Source organism: Salvia splendens, chromosome 16, assembly GCF_004379255.2.
Source record: "Salvia splendens isolate huo1 chromosome 16, SspV2, whole genome shotgun sequence".
Taxonomy (NCBI): Eukaryota; Viridiplantae; Streptophyta; class Magnoliopsida; order Lamiales; family Lamiaceae; genus Salvia; species Salvia splendens.
The window spans coordinates 21,055,774-21,073,273 of record NC_056047.1 but is presented as its reverse complement, the minus strand read 5'-3'; the positions used below and the strand labels follow the sequence as shown (position 1 = coordinate 21,073,273).

At 41.6% G+C, this 17,500-nt stretch overlaps 1 protein-coding gene across 2 annotated transcripts; it reads right to left on the bottom strand.

Annotated features, from left to right (window-relative positions):
* Positions 1-1,605: 1,605 nt before the first annotated feature.
* Positions 1,606-6,196, bottom strand: LOC121772445 (extracellular matrix-binding protein ebh-like). 2 transcript variants are annotated; one of them, XM_042169561.1, is made up of 12 exons: positions 6,063-6,196; positions 5,873-5,936; positions 4,671-5,381; positions 4,460-4,564; positions 4,171-4,377; positions 3,923-4,000; positions 3,305-3,397; positions 3,092-3,211; positions 2,919-2,996; positions 2,376-2,555; positions 2,162-2,263; positions 1,606-2,076 (listed from the first exon to the last, which is right to left on the bottom strand). In XM_042169561.1, the coding sequence occupies exons 1-12, from the start codon at positions 6,071-6,073 to the stop codon at positions 1,843-1,845; spliced, it is 1,983 nt and encodes a 660-aa protein (XP_042025495.1). In that variant the 5' UTR covers positions 6,074-6,196; the 3' UTR covers positions 1,606-1,842. The 2 variants fall into 2 exon arrangements, with proteins under 2 accessions (XP_042025495.1, XP_042025496.1); XM_042169562.1 differs by having other exon boundaries at positions 4,171-4,323.
* Between the last annotated feature and the right edge of the window lie 11,304 nt (positions 6,197-17,500).

The window sequence follows — 17,500 nt, the reverse complement described above, 5'->3', positions numbered from 1 at the left end:
CACAAGTCGATATCCAAACCAATGTTTTTAACATTGTTCCCTATATTAATAGTACTTCTTAAACCGACATTTTGCCTAATTAAGAAGAAGTAATTATTTCCGAATTGTGCAGATCCGACGATTCGTTGGCAACCAACATGGTCCATTTTGTTTTGCCTGTCAAATTTGTTTGGCTCTTAAACTAATTTTTGCCTAAATTTTTTGTCACCGTTGCTATTCATTATTCACCAATCATCAGAGTACAACATAAATATTACCACTACTATCATTCATTCTCTTGCTCTACTAGAATTTCAGTTAAACGTAATTTTGATTTTTTAAAAAAAACATAAAGTATTCAACAGATGACGGGGCCATTTTTGCACATTTCTACATAATTTAGAAAATGTATGACATCCAATCCACACGAAAGTCTACAATAATGAATAATATAGCAAGTTGGTCAATTGATCATCGGTTTGGGATAATTTTTCAAAATATTATTAAAAATAACGAATAAACTTACAGTTTTGCATATTATCATTAAAATATAAAAAATTGTTTGACTTTCTAAAAGAAATTAGTAGAAAAAGTTAATAAAGATGAATCCTACTTTTTATATATTAGTTTTATTATAAAGAGTGACCTACAAAAATGATATCTAAACAATATAGGAGGCATGTTAGAGGTACTTCGTGAAAAAGAAATTACATTTGATGTACCTGAACAATAATTTAATTCATTTGAGGCAGCTTTACATTATTTTTGAACATCTTTACTTTTTTGCATGGAAGGTCATTTTAGTATATCTGAAGTTTTTGTTTCTCTTTTTTCTATTTTCTTGTTTCTTATTTATTTCATTTATCTCTCTTAAAATATAGTTATACTTCACAATTAATTAACATTTAAAAATAATATACAACGAAAAACAAATATAAATTTATAGTATTATATTTTAGTTTAATTCAAAATAATTTTTTGAATAAATAATAATAATAATAATTATAGTTAATGAGTAAAAGAAAATGTAAAAAAGAAAAGAAAAAAATTAAGTTTTTCAAATATAATTTTAAAAATATCTAATTAATAATAATGTATTAACTATAAGAATATAAATTATAAATAAATTGGAAGAGTTAATTGAAGAGTGAGGAGAGATGAGAGATGGAAATAATAAACAAATAAGAAAGAGATAAAGTGATATAAAGAAAATGTCAATTGTGCCCTTAAGCTTAAAAGGGCAAAATGGGATAGAAAATGTGAAAAAGTACCTCAAATTAATTAAAATATTGTTTACATACCTCAAATGTAATTTATTTTCACGAAATTCCTCAAATATGCATCCTATATTATTTAGGTACCATTTTTGTAATTCACTCTATAATAAAATGTGAGTGAAGTGGAATGTGGAGTCCGCTTACCAAAAATGGTAAAAAGTAAAATCAGACATTTATTGGCGTACAAACAAAAATGGAAAAATGAGATTATCCAAGCCTTCTATCACCAAACAGAAGATTCAATGTCCCCGACACGACCAATTTGCTCAAACTAGAAGGCGTTGGCCGAGGCAGCAAATGTACCTCGTTATTGTAGGCAGAACCGGGACCGAATAAACACGACAAAAGATACACATAACGAAGTCACCTTTTGCAAAAATATTCTACATCAGAAGTCACAGGTAAGCTCCAGTTCACACATACTGTAGTCTCTGGAAACATATTTAGGACTTTATTTTTCATGGAGCCGTACAACAGTATAAAGAAGGGAAAGAAACCTCTGCATTTGGTTTTGAGTTACTTTATAGGCTGGAGACGAACCTTTGTGGCTTCAGAAAATCAAAAATTGACATGTTGTATAGTGGGTTCAGGTTAGGCTGATGGAAGTGGTGTAGGACTGCAAGACCGTCAAAGCTTGCTCTGTGATGGCTCTGTCCCTAGCTCGCCAGACCCAATCGGTAACGACTTCTGCTGCCTGGCTGCCTCTAACCCCGTTCTCAAGAGTATCTGCAGCTTCGCATAGTTTGCCTTGAGCTAACAAAATCTCGACTCTGTTTATGACAGATTCAACTCCTTCGCCCAACAGATCAGCCTCCTTAACCTGAACTCGGAATGAAATATTCATAGTTGTGAGGTTGTATTTTGTAATCCGAGTAAGGGCGCTTAACTGCAAGGCTAAAAAGCACCTTTAACCACGAAGCAACTTGAGCCAATGAGTGCGACAATATCCCTCCGCCACCAGGTGGGATTAAACTGAAGTGCCTCAGTGTCCCCTTCATGGCATCAAACTGCAAAAATATGAGATATATACTGTAAATTTCTTTGGACCGATGCGCGCACGCACACACGCGCTGAGTGCATTTACAATAAAAGCAGCTGACATTGAATAGACAAACACACCTTGTGATTCAATTGGGACAGGGTATCTGTTCCGTATTTTTGAGTGTCTTCGGGAAGTGACGATAGAACTAGAGGTATAAGTGCGTCTTTGTCAATGCCTTCAAGATGATCGCGGACGGTCTCTATTTCCTTTTTAATTGGTAACCCTTTGGATAGTGCATCCTCCAGTGCCAGTGCACCCTGAGACATGCGTGATTAAAGGAAATCAGTTGGACTAGTTACATATCAGTGGTCAGTCCAAAAACATGTTGTACCTTCTAAGGAATTGGAAAACATTGGAAGCATAATTACACACTGCACTTGATTTTTAAGTGCTATTTTACTCACTTCTTCCCTAGCTCTTTTCATGACTTATGATATACCAGCTCATACACTTGCTCTAATAAAAAAAACTGTTTACTTTATCTTGATTGAACAACAAAGAGGTGAAACACAAGTTCGATTCATGTTCAGCTATGAAAATAAAAGCCAATAAGCTAAGAGTAAAGTATCAGGGTCAAATCCATAAGCATGTAACAGCTAATATGAAAGTGTGCACCTTACCAGAGCAAGCTTGTGCACAGAGTGACTCTGGCGAGCTTCTTCAGAGCGCGCATAAAATGCCATGCACAAAGCATTTATCTGCATAGAATGGGAAGGGTCACTAACTTATGATTGGAGTTTTTGGTAGAGGTTTAATGACTCCACAATGAAATCAACATTAGCAAGCATCATACATGAAGATTGGCTTCAGCCATTTTCTCAATCTGAGAAGCCTTCTCAATTGAAATTGCCGCAGCCAGTTCAGCTTTAGCTATATCTTGCATTTCCTTCAGTCTTTGTTCCACTTCCATTTCCTGCACAAGGAATTCCAGAAATTGAATCGGTAGATCAACATCGTTGAAAAAGTTACATTTCATAGAGTACTTTATATAACATTATGTTGATACCTTCTGCTCAAGTTCAGTTTTGAGTTGCTCTTCTAATGTTTCTTGAAGAGATTTGAGTGCGGCAGCTGCTTTAACCCGTTCTTTTGTCAATTCCTGTGAATATTTCAATAACGAACAATTTCAGGGGCAAGATAACGATTTTTGCTCCAAACAGAACCAAGAATGCTATTATCTTTCTGGTCCCCTATTATGTTTCTGGTCTGGAATGAAGATACTCCACTTCCAGAAGAAATTTCCTTCCAAGGTATTCCTCAGCTAACTAAGGATGTGAATTACTTTTGATTTTCAAGCACAACAAGTGCATAAAATCAAGATACACAGAACTCACTTTTTAAGCACCCAGAGGCTGGTGCCAATTGTGGACAGAGTAGATGGGTGAAAAGGAAATTGGAAAACCTGGGAATAATGTTATGCATGCATTCATACACAATGAATCAGGAGATCTGAATAACATTAGCTTACTACTTTGAGAAAAATGAATGAGAAAAGGGAGGGGAAAATGCTAGTATAATTATTCCACCAGATTGATTGTGACAAATGATGCAATGAAGATATAAGCAAAGACATAAGGCAAACTGAATTACATTCAACTGGGAGCACAAAGGAAGAAGTTTGAACCTTATCCAAAATGGCTTCCCTCTCAGCATACATGAGTTCCCTGACTCGTGCGTCCTTAAGTTCCTTTTCATATTTCTCCTGAAGAGTAGATGAACTTGTTATGTGAAACTTAAAGTATGATATACAAGTATAAATGCAACTCAAGGCATGACATTTAGAAAGAAGTCCTCCCAATGAGACATTATCACAATGCAACTGAAAAGTAAAACTTCAATAAGCTACATGAGTGTGTGTGTGTGTGTCCTGACCTTCATTGCTCTCTTTTCTTCTGCAAAAGAACGAGCGTCCATCTCTGCTTGCCTTTGTTCAGCAGCATGTATTGCTTGCAAGAAGTCAATAATCAGGTTCACATCATTTGTTATGTAACCACCATGGGCATCTTCTACTGTGGAACTAGTATCCTTCAATAGTTCAATATCAGATGTAAAAAGTATATCCGAGAAAAGATCAATCTTCTGTAATAGCAATGAGGTTATTGATTAATGAACAATTACAGCACTAAATTCTTCTTCATAACAGTATTTAGGAAATATTAACCTCGTGATTTTTTGATGAAGGTGAAGCATATCCTTCAGAATTGTCTTTTAATAGATAATCGTTGAGGAGCGAATCAGATTTTTGTGCTATACCATCCTGGAAAACCTAGCAGAATTTGCACCACAAGAAATCTTGAATAATCCACCAGAAAACAATAACTGAAAACAATGCAAGAGAAATTGAACATTGCCTAAGAAAACTAAAATTTTACCTCTTGTATGTCATCAGTTGTGGTTGGCTCGCTTTGTACAGATGTTACTACAGAGTCAGCAGAAGTATTATCAGCTGAAGTAAAAGTGGTTGTGGTCTCTATTTCCTTGTGCTCTGGCTCATCAGCTCCCAACCCCAGGCCCTTCAGATCAACACTTTCTTCAGCCGGTTTACTAGTTCCATCACCTGACAATGAGCTGCTTTGAGGAACATTAGGAATATCGCTACTTTCAACATGATCGGCATTCAATAGTGTCTCAACTTTAGCAAGTTTTTCTTGAAAACTTTTCTCTTCTTCAGTTCTCATCGAGTCTCCTGGAACATGTGGCTCTGCATGTGTTTCAGCATCTTGTTTGCCATGGTCCACAATGGGACTTGATTCACCTGATTGCCTTGAGGTGTTATCAGGAATTACAGTAATCATTCCACTAGCTGGATTGTATGTGTCTTTTTGTCCTGGAAATGCCTCTGTAGCCTTATCACCAATCCCGGTGTTGGTGTATTCTCTGATGCTTTCTTTTTGCTTCCCAATGTACTCATCAAGAGCACCATAATAGTACGCAGCCAGGAGGACAGAACCCAACGCAAGACCTCCAGTGAGAATCTTTGGTACACGGCTCTGAGGTTCAGGGGTGCTTCCTGGATCTAGCTTCTTTGGTCCATTCTTCGGGGAAACAGAAAATTCCCTTCTGGAAGAAAGGTATGAAGGTATCTGCATATTACCCCAATTTTTAGAAGATAACAACTTAAACAATCAGACTAGTAAATTGCCGACATACACCCCCCTCCCTACTTACATCTAGGGAGCTACAGGAAAGAAGCAAGCCAAAGAAACCCGGCATCTACACCTTTTGTGCTAATTCATGTTTTTCTTTCTAATCTTCACCAAAAACAAAACCATTCATTTACCTCATTACATTTTCTTACTAATGCATCACTCATACATAGCATCAAAGCTATTCCACCAATATACTATCAATCAGAAACTGAAAAAACATTACCTGAACATAAAGATTTGCTGTGTCTTTCCAAATTAAAATTAAAAATAATACTAATAGATACGTTTAATAAAATATCATCATTTCTCTATCCTAGACAATAGATGCAGCAGAAACAAATGTCAGCAAAAATCATACTCCTCATTAATTATTCACGCACAAACACACACACAGGCACACTAATACAACAAAAATGAATGAACACCTGAGTTGTAGCTTGCAAAGGAAGCCTACTGAATGAATTGCTGGATGCGAGCTGTGTAAGTGACCTACAAAATCGTTGCCCAACAAAAATTAACAACGAGAAATGAAAAACAAAAACTTCAATCAAATTAATCAGAACCAACATAAAATAAAATTATGCGTTTAATATATCTAGTGAATCACATTGATACCTGCGTAACATTGCGAAATTAGCTTCAGAAATTCAGCGGTGCGTTGAAGAGGGATTTATTTTGTATTTGTACGGGTATGGATCTTCTGCATTGGCTGGGAACTTGGCAGAGGGTGCTGTGCTCCAACGGTGTCGTTCCATCTCTATTTGAACAAAAATTCATTTATTTTGGTCCTAAACTTTATCTTTTGAATTTTTGCATCCTGAACATTTCAAATCGGATCACAATTGGTCCTGGACTAACTGTTCCGTTAGTTTTTTAACGGTCAACGGGTTTAATCCAGATTTTGACCAAATTAGACTGTTAATTATGATTTTAAATGGATATTTATTAAATGGATATTCTCCTCTTTTCCCTACGCCTCACTCTCGCAGCCCTATAGCCACCCCGACCCCAACCCCTCCTTGCAGAACCAGGCCCGGCCGGCGTCGGGCTTTCCTTCCGTGGTCGCTTCCGTTGGGTAACGGCTGTCTGCATACCCAGCTATTGGTGCAACTTGCGGTTGCGACGCCCAGCGAGAGAAGGGTTCCACGCATGGCCAGATTGTACACTTGATATCCAAAAAATAACGTCAGTAATATTCAGATTAGGTACGTAGGAATTTAATGTACATTCTATCACTACTCAGTAAAATCAGTGGGTCAACACATCCCGCTGTTCCAGTCAGGAATGCACCTTCTTATCACTTGATCGGATCCTACCCTCCATAGGTAAGGGTCGTCCCAAAAATAATATTTTGCCTCACTCTTGATCTTCATTCGTTGGGCTTTGGTAACACTTGGTACCTCTGGAAGTTCTCCAGTTACTAGGTAGTTGGCCAGGTCCGCATACCATGGCCTGCCCTACCTTCTCTTTTCCTTTTGCTGCATCATTCTGACCAGTAAGTTTGTACACTTCTTCCAATCAATTTTTCTGGTGCAAAAAATCACCTCACATAAGTGTTCCTCTGGAAACTGGTCGTTGCACCTCCTCGCTGTTTCCTTCTTGCACTATTCTGCTCAAATGGTCTGCCACCTTGTTTTCGACTCCTCTCTTATCTTCCACTCCCAATCAAATTCTTGCAACAAGACCCATCGGATCAAGCGTGGTTTTGATTCTCTCTTGGTAACTAGATACTTAAGGGCTGCATGGTCAGTGTATACTACGACCTTAGATCCCAGCAAATAGGCCGGAACTTCTCGAAAGAAAAACACCACTGCCAGCATCTCCTTTTCGGTGGTATCGTAATTCCGCTGGGCTTGATTTAGAGTCTTGGACGCATAAAAAATACGTGCCTCCTCCCATCGATCTCTGACCCAGCACGGGCCCCTACCGCAAAGTCGCTGGCGTCGCACATTACTTCGAAAGGATGGTTCCAATCAGGAGCTCGTATGATAGGTGCGGATACTAATTTTTCTTTGAGAAGATCGAAAGCTGCCTTGCATTGCTCATCAAAAACGAACTCCACATCATTTTGAAGCAGTCTGGTAAGGGGGTTGGGCGATTTGGAGAAATCCTTTATAAATCTTCGATAAAATCCAGCATGTCCCAGGAAACCCCTTATTCCCTTCTGATCAGTAGGGGAATGGTAATTTGGATATGACATCCACCTTGGCTCGATCCACCTGGATACCTCTTTCTGAGACTACGTGTCCTAGGACTATCCCTTCGGTGACCATAAAATGGCACTTCTCGAAGTTCAAAACCAGACTCTTTGCTTGACACCTTTCCAAAACTATGTCCAAATGATGAAGGCAAGAGTCGAACGAGTCTCCGTAAACCGTGAAGTCATCCATAAATATTTCTATGCACTCCTCAATCAAATCGGAAAATATGCTCATCATGCATCGTTGAAACGTACCTGGAGCGTTGCATAAACCGAAAGGCTGCGACGGTATGCATACGGTTCCAAACGGGCAAGTAAAAGTGGTTTGTCCTGGTCCTCAGGATCCACGGAATTTGGAAGTACCCGCTACCCATCTAGAAGCAGAAAAAATTTTTCCCAGCTAATCTCTCTAATATCTGGTCGATGAAAGGCAAAGGAAATGTTCCTTCCTTGTTGCGTTGTTCAGCTTCCGGTAGTCGATGCACATTCGCCAACCCGTGACCAGCCTTGTTGGAATCAGCTCGTTCCTCTCATTCTTGACAACTTGGATCCCGGATTTCTTTGGAACCATGTGGATCGGGCTGACCCACTCACTGCCGGCACTGAATAGATAATCCCTAGCGACAACAACTTCAAGATTTCCTTTAAAATTTCCTCTCGCATGTTAGGGTTTACCTTCCTTTGAGCATCTCGATGAGCCTTCGCTCCCTCTTCTAGCCTGATGTGGTGCATGCAAACGCGGGGGCTTATCCCTACTAGATCTGTAAGGCTCCATCCGATTGCCTTCTTATTCCTATTCAAACACAGTCAGTAGCCGCGCTTCTTGTTCTTTGTGAGACTGCTGTTGATGATTACGGGATATGAGTTCTCCTCCCCGAGGTAGGCATACTTCAAGTTCGATGGTAACTTTTTAGCTCGACTTGGGGTGGAAGTGTGTCTTCGGGTAGAGGGTTTTTTCTGGGCCTCCCCGTCTTCTTTAAGTCTTCCCCTGAAGGTTCTTCCGTACTGACTGGAAGCTTGGCCCCTGCGGCTCCAATGAACGCCGACTTTTGACAGAATTCCTTGATCGCTCCTTCTATTTCTTCGTCGTCAACCCCTGGCTACTGATCAACTCACACCACGCAGCAGCTTCTTCGTCGGCCTGATCACAAGCATCTAAAGCCTGGAGTTTTTTCCTGTAATAGTTCGGTCTCAAGAAAATCTTGGACTAGAGGGTCAATCACATCAACAAAGCATAGATTTTCAGAATCAATGGGTTTCTTCATGGCATCATTTATATCAAAAGTAAACTTCTCACCATTAAAATCAATGCAAATAGTCCCCTCGGCCATATCCACTATTGTCTTAGCCGTTCTCAAAAAAGGTCTCCCTAACAAGACTCCACTAGACTCTCTCGCTTCATGCTCACTCATTTTGATCACATAAAAATCAGCAGGGTATGTGAACTCCTGTACTCTAACCAACACGTTCTCTAAAACTCCTTCAGGGCTTATGCAGCGACCTATCAGCCAGCTGGATCAACACCCTAGTGTTTGACAGCCTCACTCCTTTCAGCCGGTTATAGATTGATAATGGCATGACATTAATGGAAGCTCCAAGATCACACATCGCATGTTCAACCTTCACATCCCCTATAGTTATGGGTAAAGTGAACATACCTGGATCGGCCCTTTTGGGCGGCAGTTTCTCTTGCACAATTGCGGATGCGATCCCTTCCACCATGATTTGTCCATCTTTTTGAGCTTTCCCGGCTATGAAATCCTTAATGAATTTTCCGAGCGGGGGTAGTTTCACGGCTTGGAGGAATGGTATGGTGACGTCCAACCTTCCAAAAATCGACAAGTAGTCGACCGGGTTCTCTTTCTTCCTCTTTGTAACAAATCGGAATGGGAATGGTTTCTCCCCTTTTTTCTCTTCTACGGATTCCTCAGCAACTTTCCTTGGTAGCTCTTGGGTCCGAGCCTCCATTCTGGGATTTTTCTCTTGAGGAGGTTCCTTCCTGGTCAGTAAGGCATCGGGTTCACCTCTTATACTTGGTGTATCATCCAGGAAGAATGGATCCTGCATTCGAGGCATGAAATTCCCTATTTCCTCAGCTGAAATTGTCTCGCCTCCTATCTTCGTTCCATTCGATCCTTCACTCGGCTGTTTCGGTTGAGGTGCATCATAAGTAGTTCCTGACCTCAACGTGACCTTACTCACATTTGCCTTCTCGGGCATTTGGACTGTAGATGGGAGTTTTCCTGCATTTCCCTTCAAATCACCCATCGAACTGGCCAGTTGAGCTAACTGCCTATTCATCATATCCATGTTCGCCTTATGTTCTTTCTGGGCATTTTGCATCCCCTGCACGACCTCATTATGGGCTTGCAATTCTCCTTTGATGTTCTGTTGTGATGCTAGCATTTCACTCATCATGTCCTCAACGGATCTCCTCGGCCTGTTCGAGTTTTGGAAATGACCCGGCCCTTGGTGTTGATAGTTCTGGGAGGTTTGCTGTCCTTGATTAGGCGGGTATTGGTTATATTGGGCAGGAGGAGTGTACTGATCTTGAGGATATTGATTCTGGTGCTGGGCTTGGAATTGATTCTGGTTCTGATGGTGTTGGGATGCTTGGTTTGGTTGATTTTGGTAGTTTTGGAAATTTCTCTGATGGGGTGGCACGTAAACAGGGTTCGAGTTTGAGCTTTGTGGGTTATAGTTTTGGGCTTGTTGGTTTCTTCCTGACCAGTTGGGCTGGAAGTCTGGGTTTGCTGGTCCACGGTTAGGGTTTTGGTTCGGGTAAGGGTTATATTGGTTCTGGCCTTGACCTTGGTTCTGGTTTTGGTTCCCTTCTCCCCATCGAAAATTCGGGTGGTCCCTCCATGGTGCGTCCCGTTGTCTCCCCTGGATCCAATTCCCATTCTGGTTAAAATACCCAGCAGCATTAGCTTGCTCCGTACTGATCAAGTCATTCGGATGCTCGTATTGGGCCCCTTGATTCCCCTGCTCTGCACCCTTGTAGTTCCCAGTTGGGAGAGGTGGTGGAGTGCTCTTCTCGATGGCACTCAAAGTGACTTCTTCAGTTCATCCATCTTCAAGTCCATTTTCTGCTCCAGCTTGTTCTCCTGATCAGTAGTCGATGCAACAGCAGCCCGCTCTCGGTTGTATCCTTCCCTTGAATGGTCATACTCTTTCTTTGCATTCAGTAGCTTCCTTAGGACTCTCTTTGCTTCGCTGACCCGTAATTGCGTGAAGCTTCCTCCCGAAGATGAATTGGCCAGGTCTTTGGTTACCGCGTTCATGCCCTCGTAGAAAGTATGATGTACTTCAATGTCCGCCATGCGATGGTTGGGACACGATTCCAAAAGACCCATGTATCTTGCCCAATAGTCGCTCAAGGGCTCGTCATATCCTTGCTTCACATTCGTTATTTCTCTCTTCAGTGCGCTTGTCTTAGATGACGGAAAAAAACTCGCCCAGGAATGCTGACTTGAAGTCGGCCCAAGTCCTCAATAGAGTCAGGGGGCAAGCGCATGAACCAGGTGTTCGCTTCCCCCTTGAGCACAAATGGCAGAGCTTTCAGCCTATAATCATCTTCAGTCGCTCCTGCTGGTCTTCTCTGCGCTCTACAAATCTTACAAAATTCGTGAAGGAACTCATACGGCCCTTCATAGCTTTTCCCGCAGTATGTAGGTAGAATCGCTATGACATGAGGCTTCACGTCACAAGCAGTCTGTCCCGGGGTGACCACGATAGCTTGCGGTGGTTCTCCTTCGGTATGCGCATTCAGCGTACCGATCTCTGGATCTTCGTCCATGTTGGCAGCCATTCCTGGATTGCCTTCCAACAGTGGTAACTCCACGGGAATTGGTCCTTCTATGGTGTCCTGTTCTTCGTCGCTACTCGTGTCTAGGTCGGACAGAGTTGTTGACAGGCCAGAACGAGTGGTCACAAGTATGGATCCTCGCTGAAGTATCTTTGGTTTCCACGGATTAGGATCCGAACTGCTTCTCATAAACTGAAACAAAAGAAAAAGAGAAAAAATTATACACAATATTTACGCCAAAGTATCACACACAATAGTATATAAAACGCCATCCATCCCCGGCAACGGCGCCATTTGAAGAGGTTACGAGGTGCGTAGGTGTCGTTCAAGTGAGGATATATCCTACTGGCAGGATAAAGATCCTAACTAAGCCTAGACCTCGTCTTCAAAGATTCCTCAACCCACTTCTACTGATCAGTATAGTGGAGGTAAGGGTCGAATCCCACAGAGATGGTGCGTTTAAACTACTGCGGTGATGTTTTGGAGGGTTGGTTAGCTACCACGCTCGGGTTGAGTTTCTACCTAGGCGAGTAATTAAAGGGTGGCGTCCTACTGACTAGGATGGGGGAGCAGATCATGGAATGCAACTGTGTACGTGGAAATGAGGGGACATGGTGTAACAGAAATTGTTTGGAAAGGACGGTATTTCTATTTTTGGCTAAACAGAATATTCAGAGTGTAGTGGAGGTAGTGGTGACTAGGCTGACAGATCTGCAGGTACAACCAGAGGTGAAGGACAAAAGAAAGCAAAAGTAAATAAAAGTAAGGTGGTCCCCAATCTGGATGTAGACATCGTCTTCTCCAACAACACAACTTGAACTCAGATAACAATTCCAGATCCAACCCGGCAAACGCAGATTAACAACTCGCGAACACAGATCTAAAACTAAGAAATCAAATCTGAAATCAAACGCTGAAACTGGACTTCTGCATGCTGGTCAACATGAAAGATCGATTCAGAAAATAAAACGAAGCCTTGCATGCAACGATCTACTTCCAGATCAAATAGTACATGTTTACCTATCCTAAAGAAATTTGTTACGTAACAGAATTTAGAGATTTAGCACTTAAAACACCGAGAAATCTTAGATCTAAGCTAACTAGACAAGGAAAGAAAAGAACACTACAATGAACGAAACGGAAATCAACTTCATAGCATTAACACGTTCGGATATCCAAAGCAAGCATTTCAAAACAACAAAATCCCAAAATGTAACAGAAATCCAACGTAAAGACGGAGAACTAATTAAACTACGAAAGCAATTTAAAGATTGTTTGCCACTCCGGGCGATAAAATCTCTGACTGGAACTACGATCTAGCTAACTGGAACGGACGATGACTGGAACTCGGGAACATTCTGAACGTCAGGTGATCATGGCTCGGCGAGGCAAGAAGTGGACACGGCTGAAAGACTGAAATTACCGAGAGAACTCTCTACCTAAAGATGATGGTGAATTGAAGTCTATCCCCCCCGGCTGCTTCTTCTCTCTCCAACTTGGCTACCTTTTATAGGGAGGCTACCCTTGATTTTAGGGTAAATCCTCGCTGCAATTTGACTTCTTTGCCCTTAATTGTGGGTAATCCGTCCCAGCTATCCGTCTTCTTCATCTCAAGCCGTTTTAGCACGTATACGGATCAGTATGAGACCATGCTGGCGCTTTTTTCTACCCGAACACTCCGGAACTTCCCTACTGGCCAGAACACTTATCCTGCACACTTTGAGCAACTGCTTTGCAAATATAATCATTTAAACCTGTCATACTGACCAGTAACCGAGGCCTAGAATACGACTTATCAACACACATTCATGCTCACACGTTCCTCATTCACATATTTGCATACAAACACATATCATTCACAAATATTTCGATCCAACACCCATGATTTCAACCAACAATGCAAAAATCAAACAAGTTCTTACGAACACACAATTTCCCTCCCGTTAAAACTTGCGATCTATCAAACCTACACTCTCTACATGCATGTAGGACTCAAAACATGGTTCAAAAGAGAAGGAGGAGGAAAAGTGTGCGAATATACCTTCCTTTGACAAAACGAATCGGTAGAAACGTAGAATGGAGCGATTCGTCGGAGGTTCGCGAAGATAACTTCAACGGATTGCAAGAACAAGGGTTGGATGGAGGATTTTTTTTGGAGATGGGAGAGTGGGAGAGATGAAGAACCGTGTGGGAGAGGGAGAGAGAGGGGTGGGCGAAATTTTGAAGGAATGGGGGCTAGGGTTTGATAAGTTGGTATTTATTTGCTAGGTTTAAGTCCGTGAATGAATTAAATAAATAAATTGTGGAGAATTAAAATATAGGCTAATGAATAAAAATCCCACAATTATAAAGAGCCTAATTTTCGAAAATTATGGCTGAAAATTTAATAAGAGATTATTTGATATTTACTTGGAGAGAAATAAATCCACAATTTGGGTAATAAAAATAATGAATACAAGGAAACAAATAAATTAAATCTCCAAGTAGGAACAATTGTGGTGGGGGCCGAAAATTTCAAGGACTTTGCACAAGGAAATTATTTAAATCCCCAATTAAATAGAATAGGATTTAAATTTTGGTAAATTCTTTATGCAAAGAGGCTCCCATAAAATAGGTAACAATTATTTAAATTCCCACAAGGAAAATAATAGTATGGGGCGTGTGACATGGAAGGGAAGTAGTAGAAAAATATTCACATCCCCAATTAAATTGACAAAGGAATTTATTTGAATAAATAGGGATTCCACAAATTAGGAAACAAATAAAATATTCTCCAAATTTTATTGGAGAGGGCCGAAAATTGCTAGGCTAAATAGCCAAGGAAATACCCCAACTCTCTATCTATTTTTGGGCGAGGAAATGAAATATATCATGATTTAATTGGATTTAATTCAAAAGAAGAGAGTCAATAAAGCACCAATTAAATCAAATGAAAAATAATCCAATCTCCTATTGGAGATTTTTGAAACTCCCAAGGATAAAAGGATGGAGTTCGAATTTCATGTAGTGTAATTTAAGGTCCATTGGTTTGGATTTAATTTGGAATAATGTCCCAAAGCAATTAATTAAATCCACAAAAAGAAGTACTGTTTCAATAATTAGGAAGGGCCGAATATTTCAATGAATCGACTCGAGAAAGGATAAATGCATGATCCTATTAATCTTTTCCCCACATTGGAAAAACGATAAAATCTCAAGCTCATCATTCCACAATTACCACGGTAATTTATTTCACGCAAAGCACTTAATCACATAAAATCAAACGTTTTTTTTTTAAAAAAAAAAATCCAAAATTCCAATAACATAAAAAAAAATGTCACAAAAGTTTGGGATGTTACATCCTTCCCCTCTAAACAGAAATTTCGTCCCGAAATTTAAACGTCTCACACAAACAGCTCGGGAAACTTTTCTTTCATCTTATCTTCTAACTCCCACGTAGCTTCCTCGGGACCATGGTGCTTCCACAACACCTTCACGGACGCTATCGACTTGCTCCGTAGCTCTTGTACCTTCCGATCTAGGATTGCTTCGGGCCTTTCCTCGTAGCTCATGTCGGGGGTTAGGATCACTTCCTCTTGGTGACTCACATGTTTGGGGTCGAACACGTACTTGCGCAACTGCGATACGTGGAACACGTTGTGCACGTTCCCAAAGCTGGGAGGTAACGCCAAACGATACGCCACAGGACCTACTTCGTCGATGATCTCGTACGGTCCAACAAAACGCGGTTTCAGCTTGCCCTTCACTCCAAATCTCACAACTCCTCTCGTCGGGGACACTTTTAAGAACACTTTGTCACCAACGTCGAATTTGATTTCCGTTCGACGCACGTCAGCATACGATTTCTGCCTATCTTGAGCTTCCTTGATCCTTGCACGGATTTGATGCACAATTTCGGTCATCTCCTTTATGGCGTCGGGTCCTAACATCTTTCTCTCGCCAACTTCATCCCAATAAAGTGGGGATTGACACTTCCTACCGTACAAGGCTTCGTACGGAGCCATATCGATCGTCGCTTGATAGCTATTGTTGTAGGCGAATTCGACCAATGGTAGAACAGTTTCCCAACCTTCTCCTCGATCTAGGACAACGGCTCGCAACATATCCTCAAGCGTCTGAATCGTCCTCTCTGACTGTCCATCCGATTGTGGGTGATAAGCAGTGCTGAAGTTCAGTTGTGTGCCCAATTCGCGTTGCAAACTCGTCCAAAACTTCGATGTGAACTTCGTATCGCGGTCGGACACGATGGTCTTTGGCACTCCATGCAATCGCACCACTTCATTCACGTAGAGCTTAGCTAACTTATCCGCGCCATAAGTAATCTTGATCGGTAAGAAGTGCGCACTTTTAGTAAGTCGATCAATGATCACCCAGATCGCAGTGTTGCCCTTCTATGACTTTGGTAAACCCGTAACGAAATCCATAGCGAGATGTTCCCACTTCCATTCAGGAATTTCGAGCGGTTGCAACTTCCCATATGGCCGCTGGTGTATGGCCTTCACTTGTTGGCATGCTAGACATCGTTCCACATAGGACGCTACATCCCCTTTCATCCCATTCCACCAAAACCGTTGCTTCAAATCCTGATACATCTTCGTGCTTCCGGGGTGTGCGGTGTAAGGCGTGTCGTGCGCTTCACACAAAATCTCCTCTTTTAGCACCTCATCGCTTGGCACACACAATCGTCCATCGTACGTCAAGGCATTATCCGCCTCCTCGAGGTAATGATCAAGCTTCTCGGCTCTCACTTTCACGCGTAATTCCTCCAACTTTCCATCACGTCGTTGGGCTTCTATGAGTTTGGTTCTCAAATCTGGCTCAATCACTAGTGTCGCCAAATTTGCACCTACTGTCTCGGGCGCTTCCACTATTTCCAAACTCATCTTGTCAAACTCGTGAATCAAAGCTTCCTCTTGCGTTAGGAAATAAGCTAGTTGAGGTTGGTTCTTCCTACTCAAGGCATCGGCGACCACGTTCGCCTTGCCCGGATGGTAATTAATACCGCAGTCATAGTCTTTCACGACCTCTAACCAACGTCGTTGTCGCATGTTTAGCTCCTTCTGCTCGAAGAAGTACTTGAGACTCTTGTGATCGGTGTAGATTTCGCATCTCAGTCCATAGAGATGATGTCTCCAAATTTTCAGTGCATGCACCACTGCTGCTAACTCCAAATCATGCGTCGGAAAATTCAACTCATTCGGTCTCAGCTGTCGGGAAGCATATGCTATCACCTTCCCATCTTGCATTAACACACATCCTAGTCCTACTTTCGACGCATCCGTATAGACGGTGAAGTCCTTGTCAGGTTCTGGTACCGCTAGGACTGGTGTTGTAGTTAATTTCTCCTTCAATAGTTGGAAACTCGCCTCGCACTCTGGCGTCCAAACCACCTTAATTCCTTTCTTTAGTAGTTGCGTCATCGGTCTCGCAATCTTAGAGAATCCCTCGATGAATCGTCGATAATATCCCGCCAATCCCAAGAAACTGCGGATTTCACTTGGCATTTTCGGCGATTTCCAATTCTGTACGGCCTCGACCTTTGCTGGGTCTACTTGAATCCCATTTGCCGTCACAATGTGACCAAGGAAGTTCACTCGAGTCAACCAAAACTCACACTTACTAAACTTGGCATAAAGTTTCTCCCTTTGCAACGTTTCCAACACTGTTCGTAGGTGTTGTCCATGCTCCTCCTCGTTCTTCGAGTATACCAACACGTCGTCGATGAAGACAAACATAAACTTGTCAAGATACTCGTGGAAGACTCGGTTCATTAAGTCCATGAAAACGGCTGGGGCGTTGGTCAGCCCAAATGGCATCACGACGAATTCGTAATGGCCATAACGAGTGCGAAAAGCAGTCTTAGGCACATCCTCTCGTCGGACCTTTAGTTGATGATACCCTGATCTCAAATCCATTTTTGAGAATACGCCCACTCCTCGAAGTTGGTCAAACAAGTCATCAATCCTAGGCAGTGGGCACTTATTCTTCAAGGTCATCTTGTTGAGCTCACGATAGTCGATGCACATCCTCATCGTCCCATCCTTC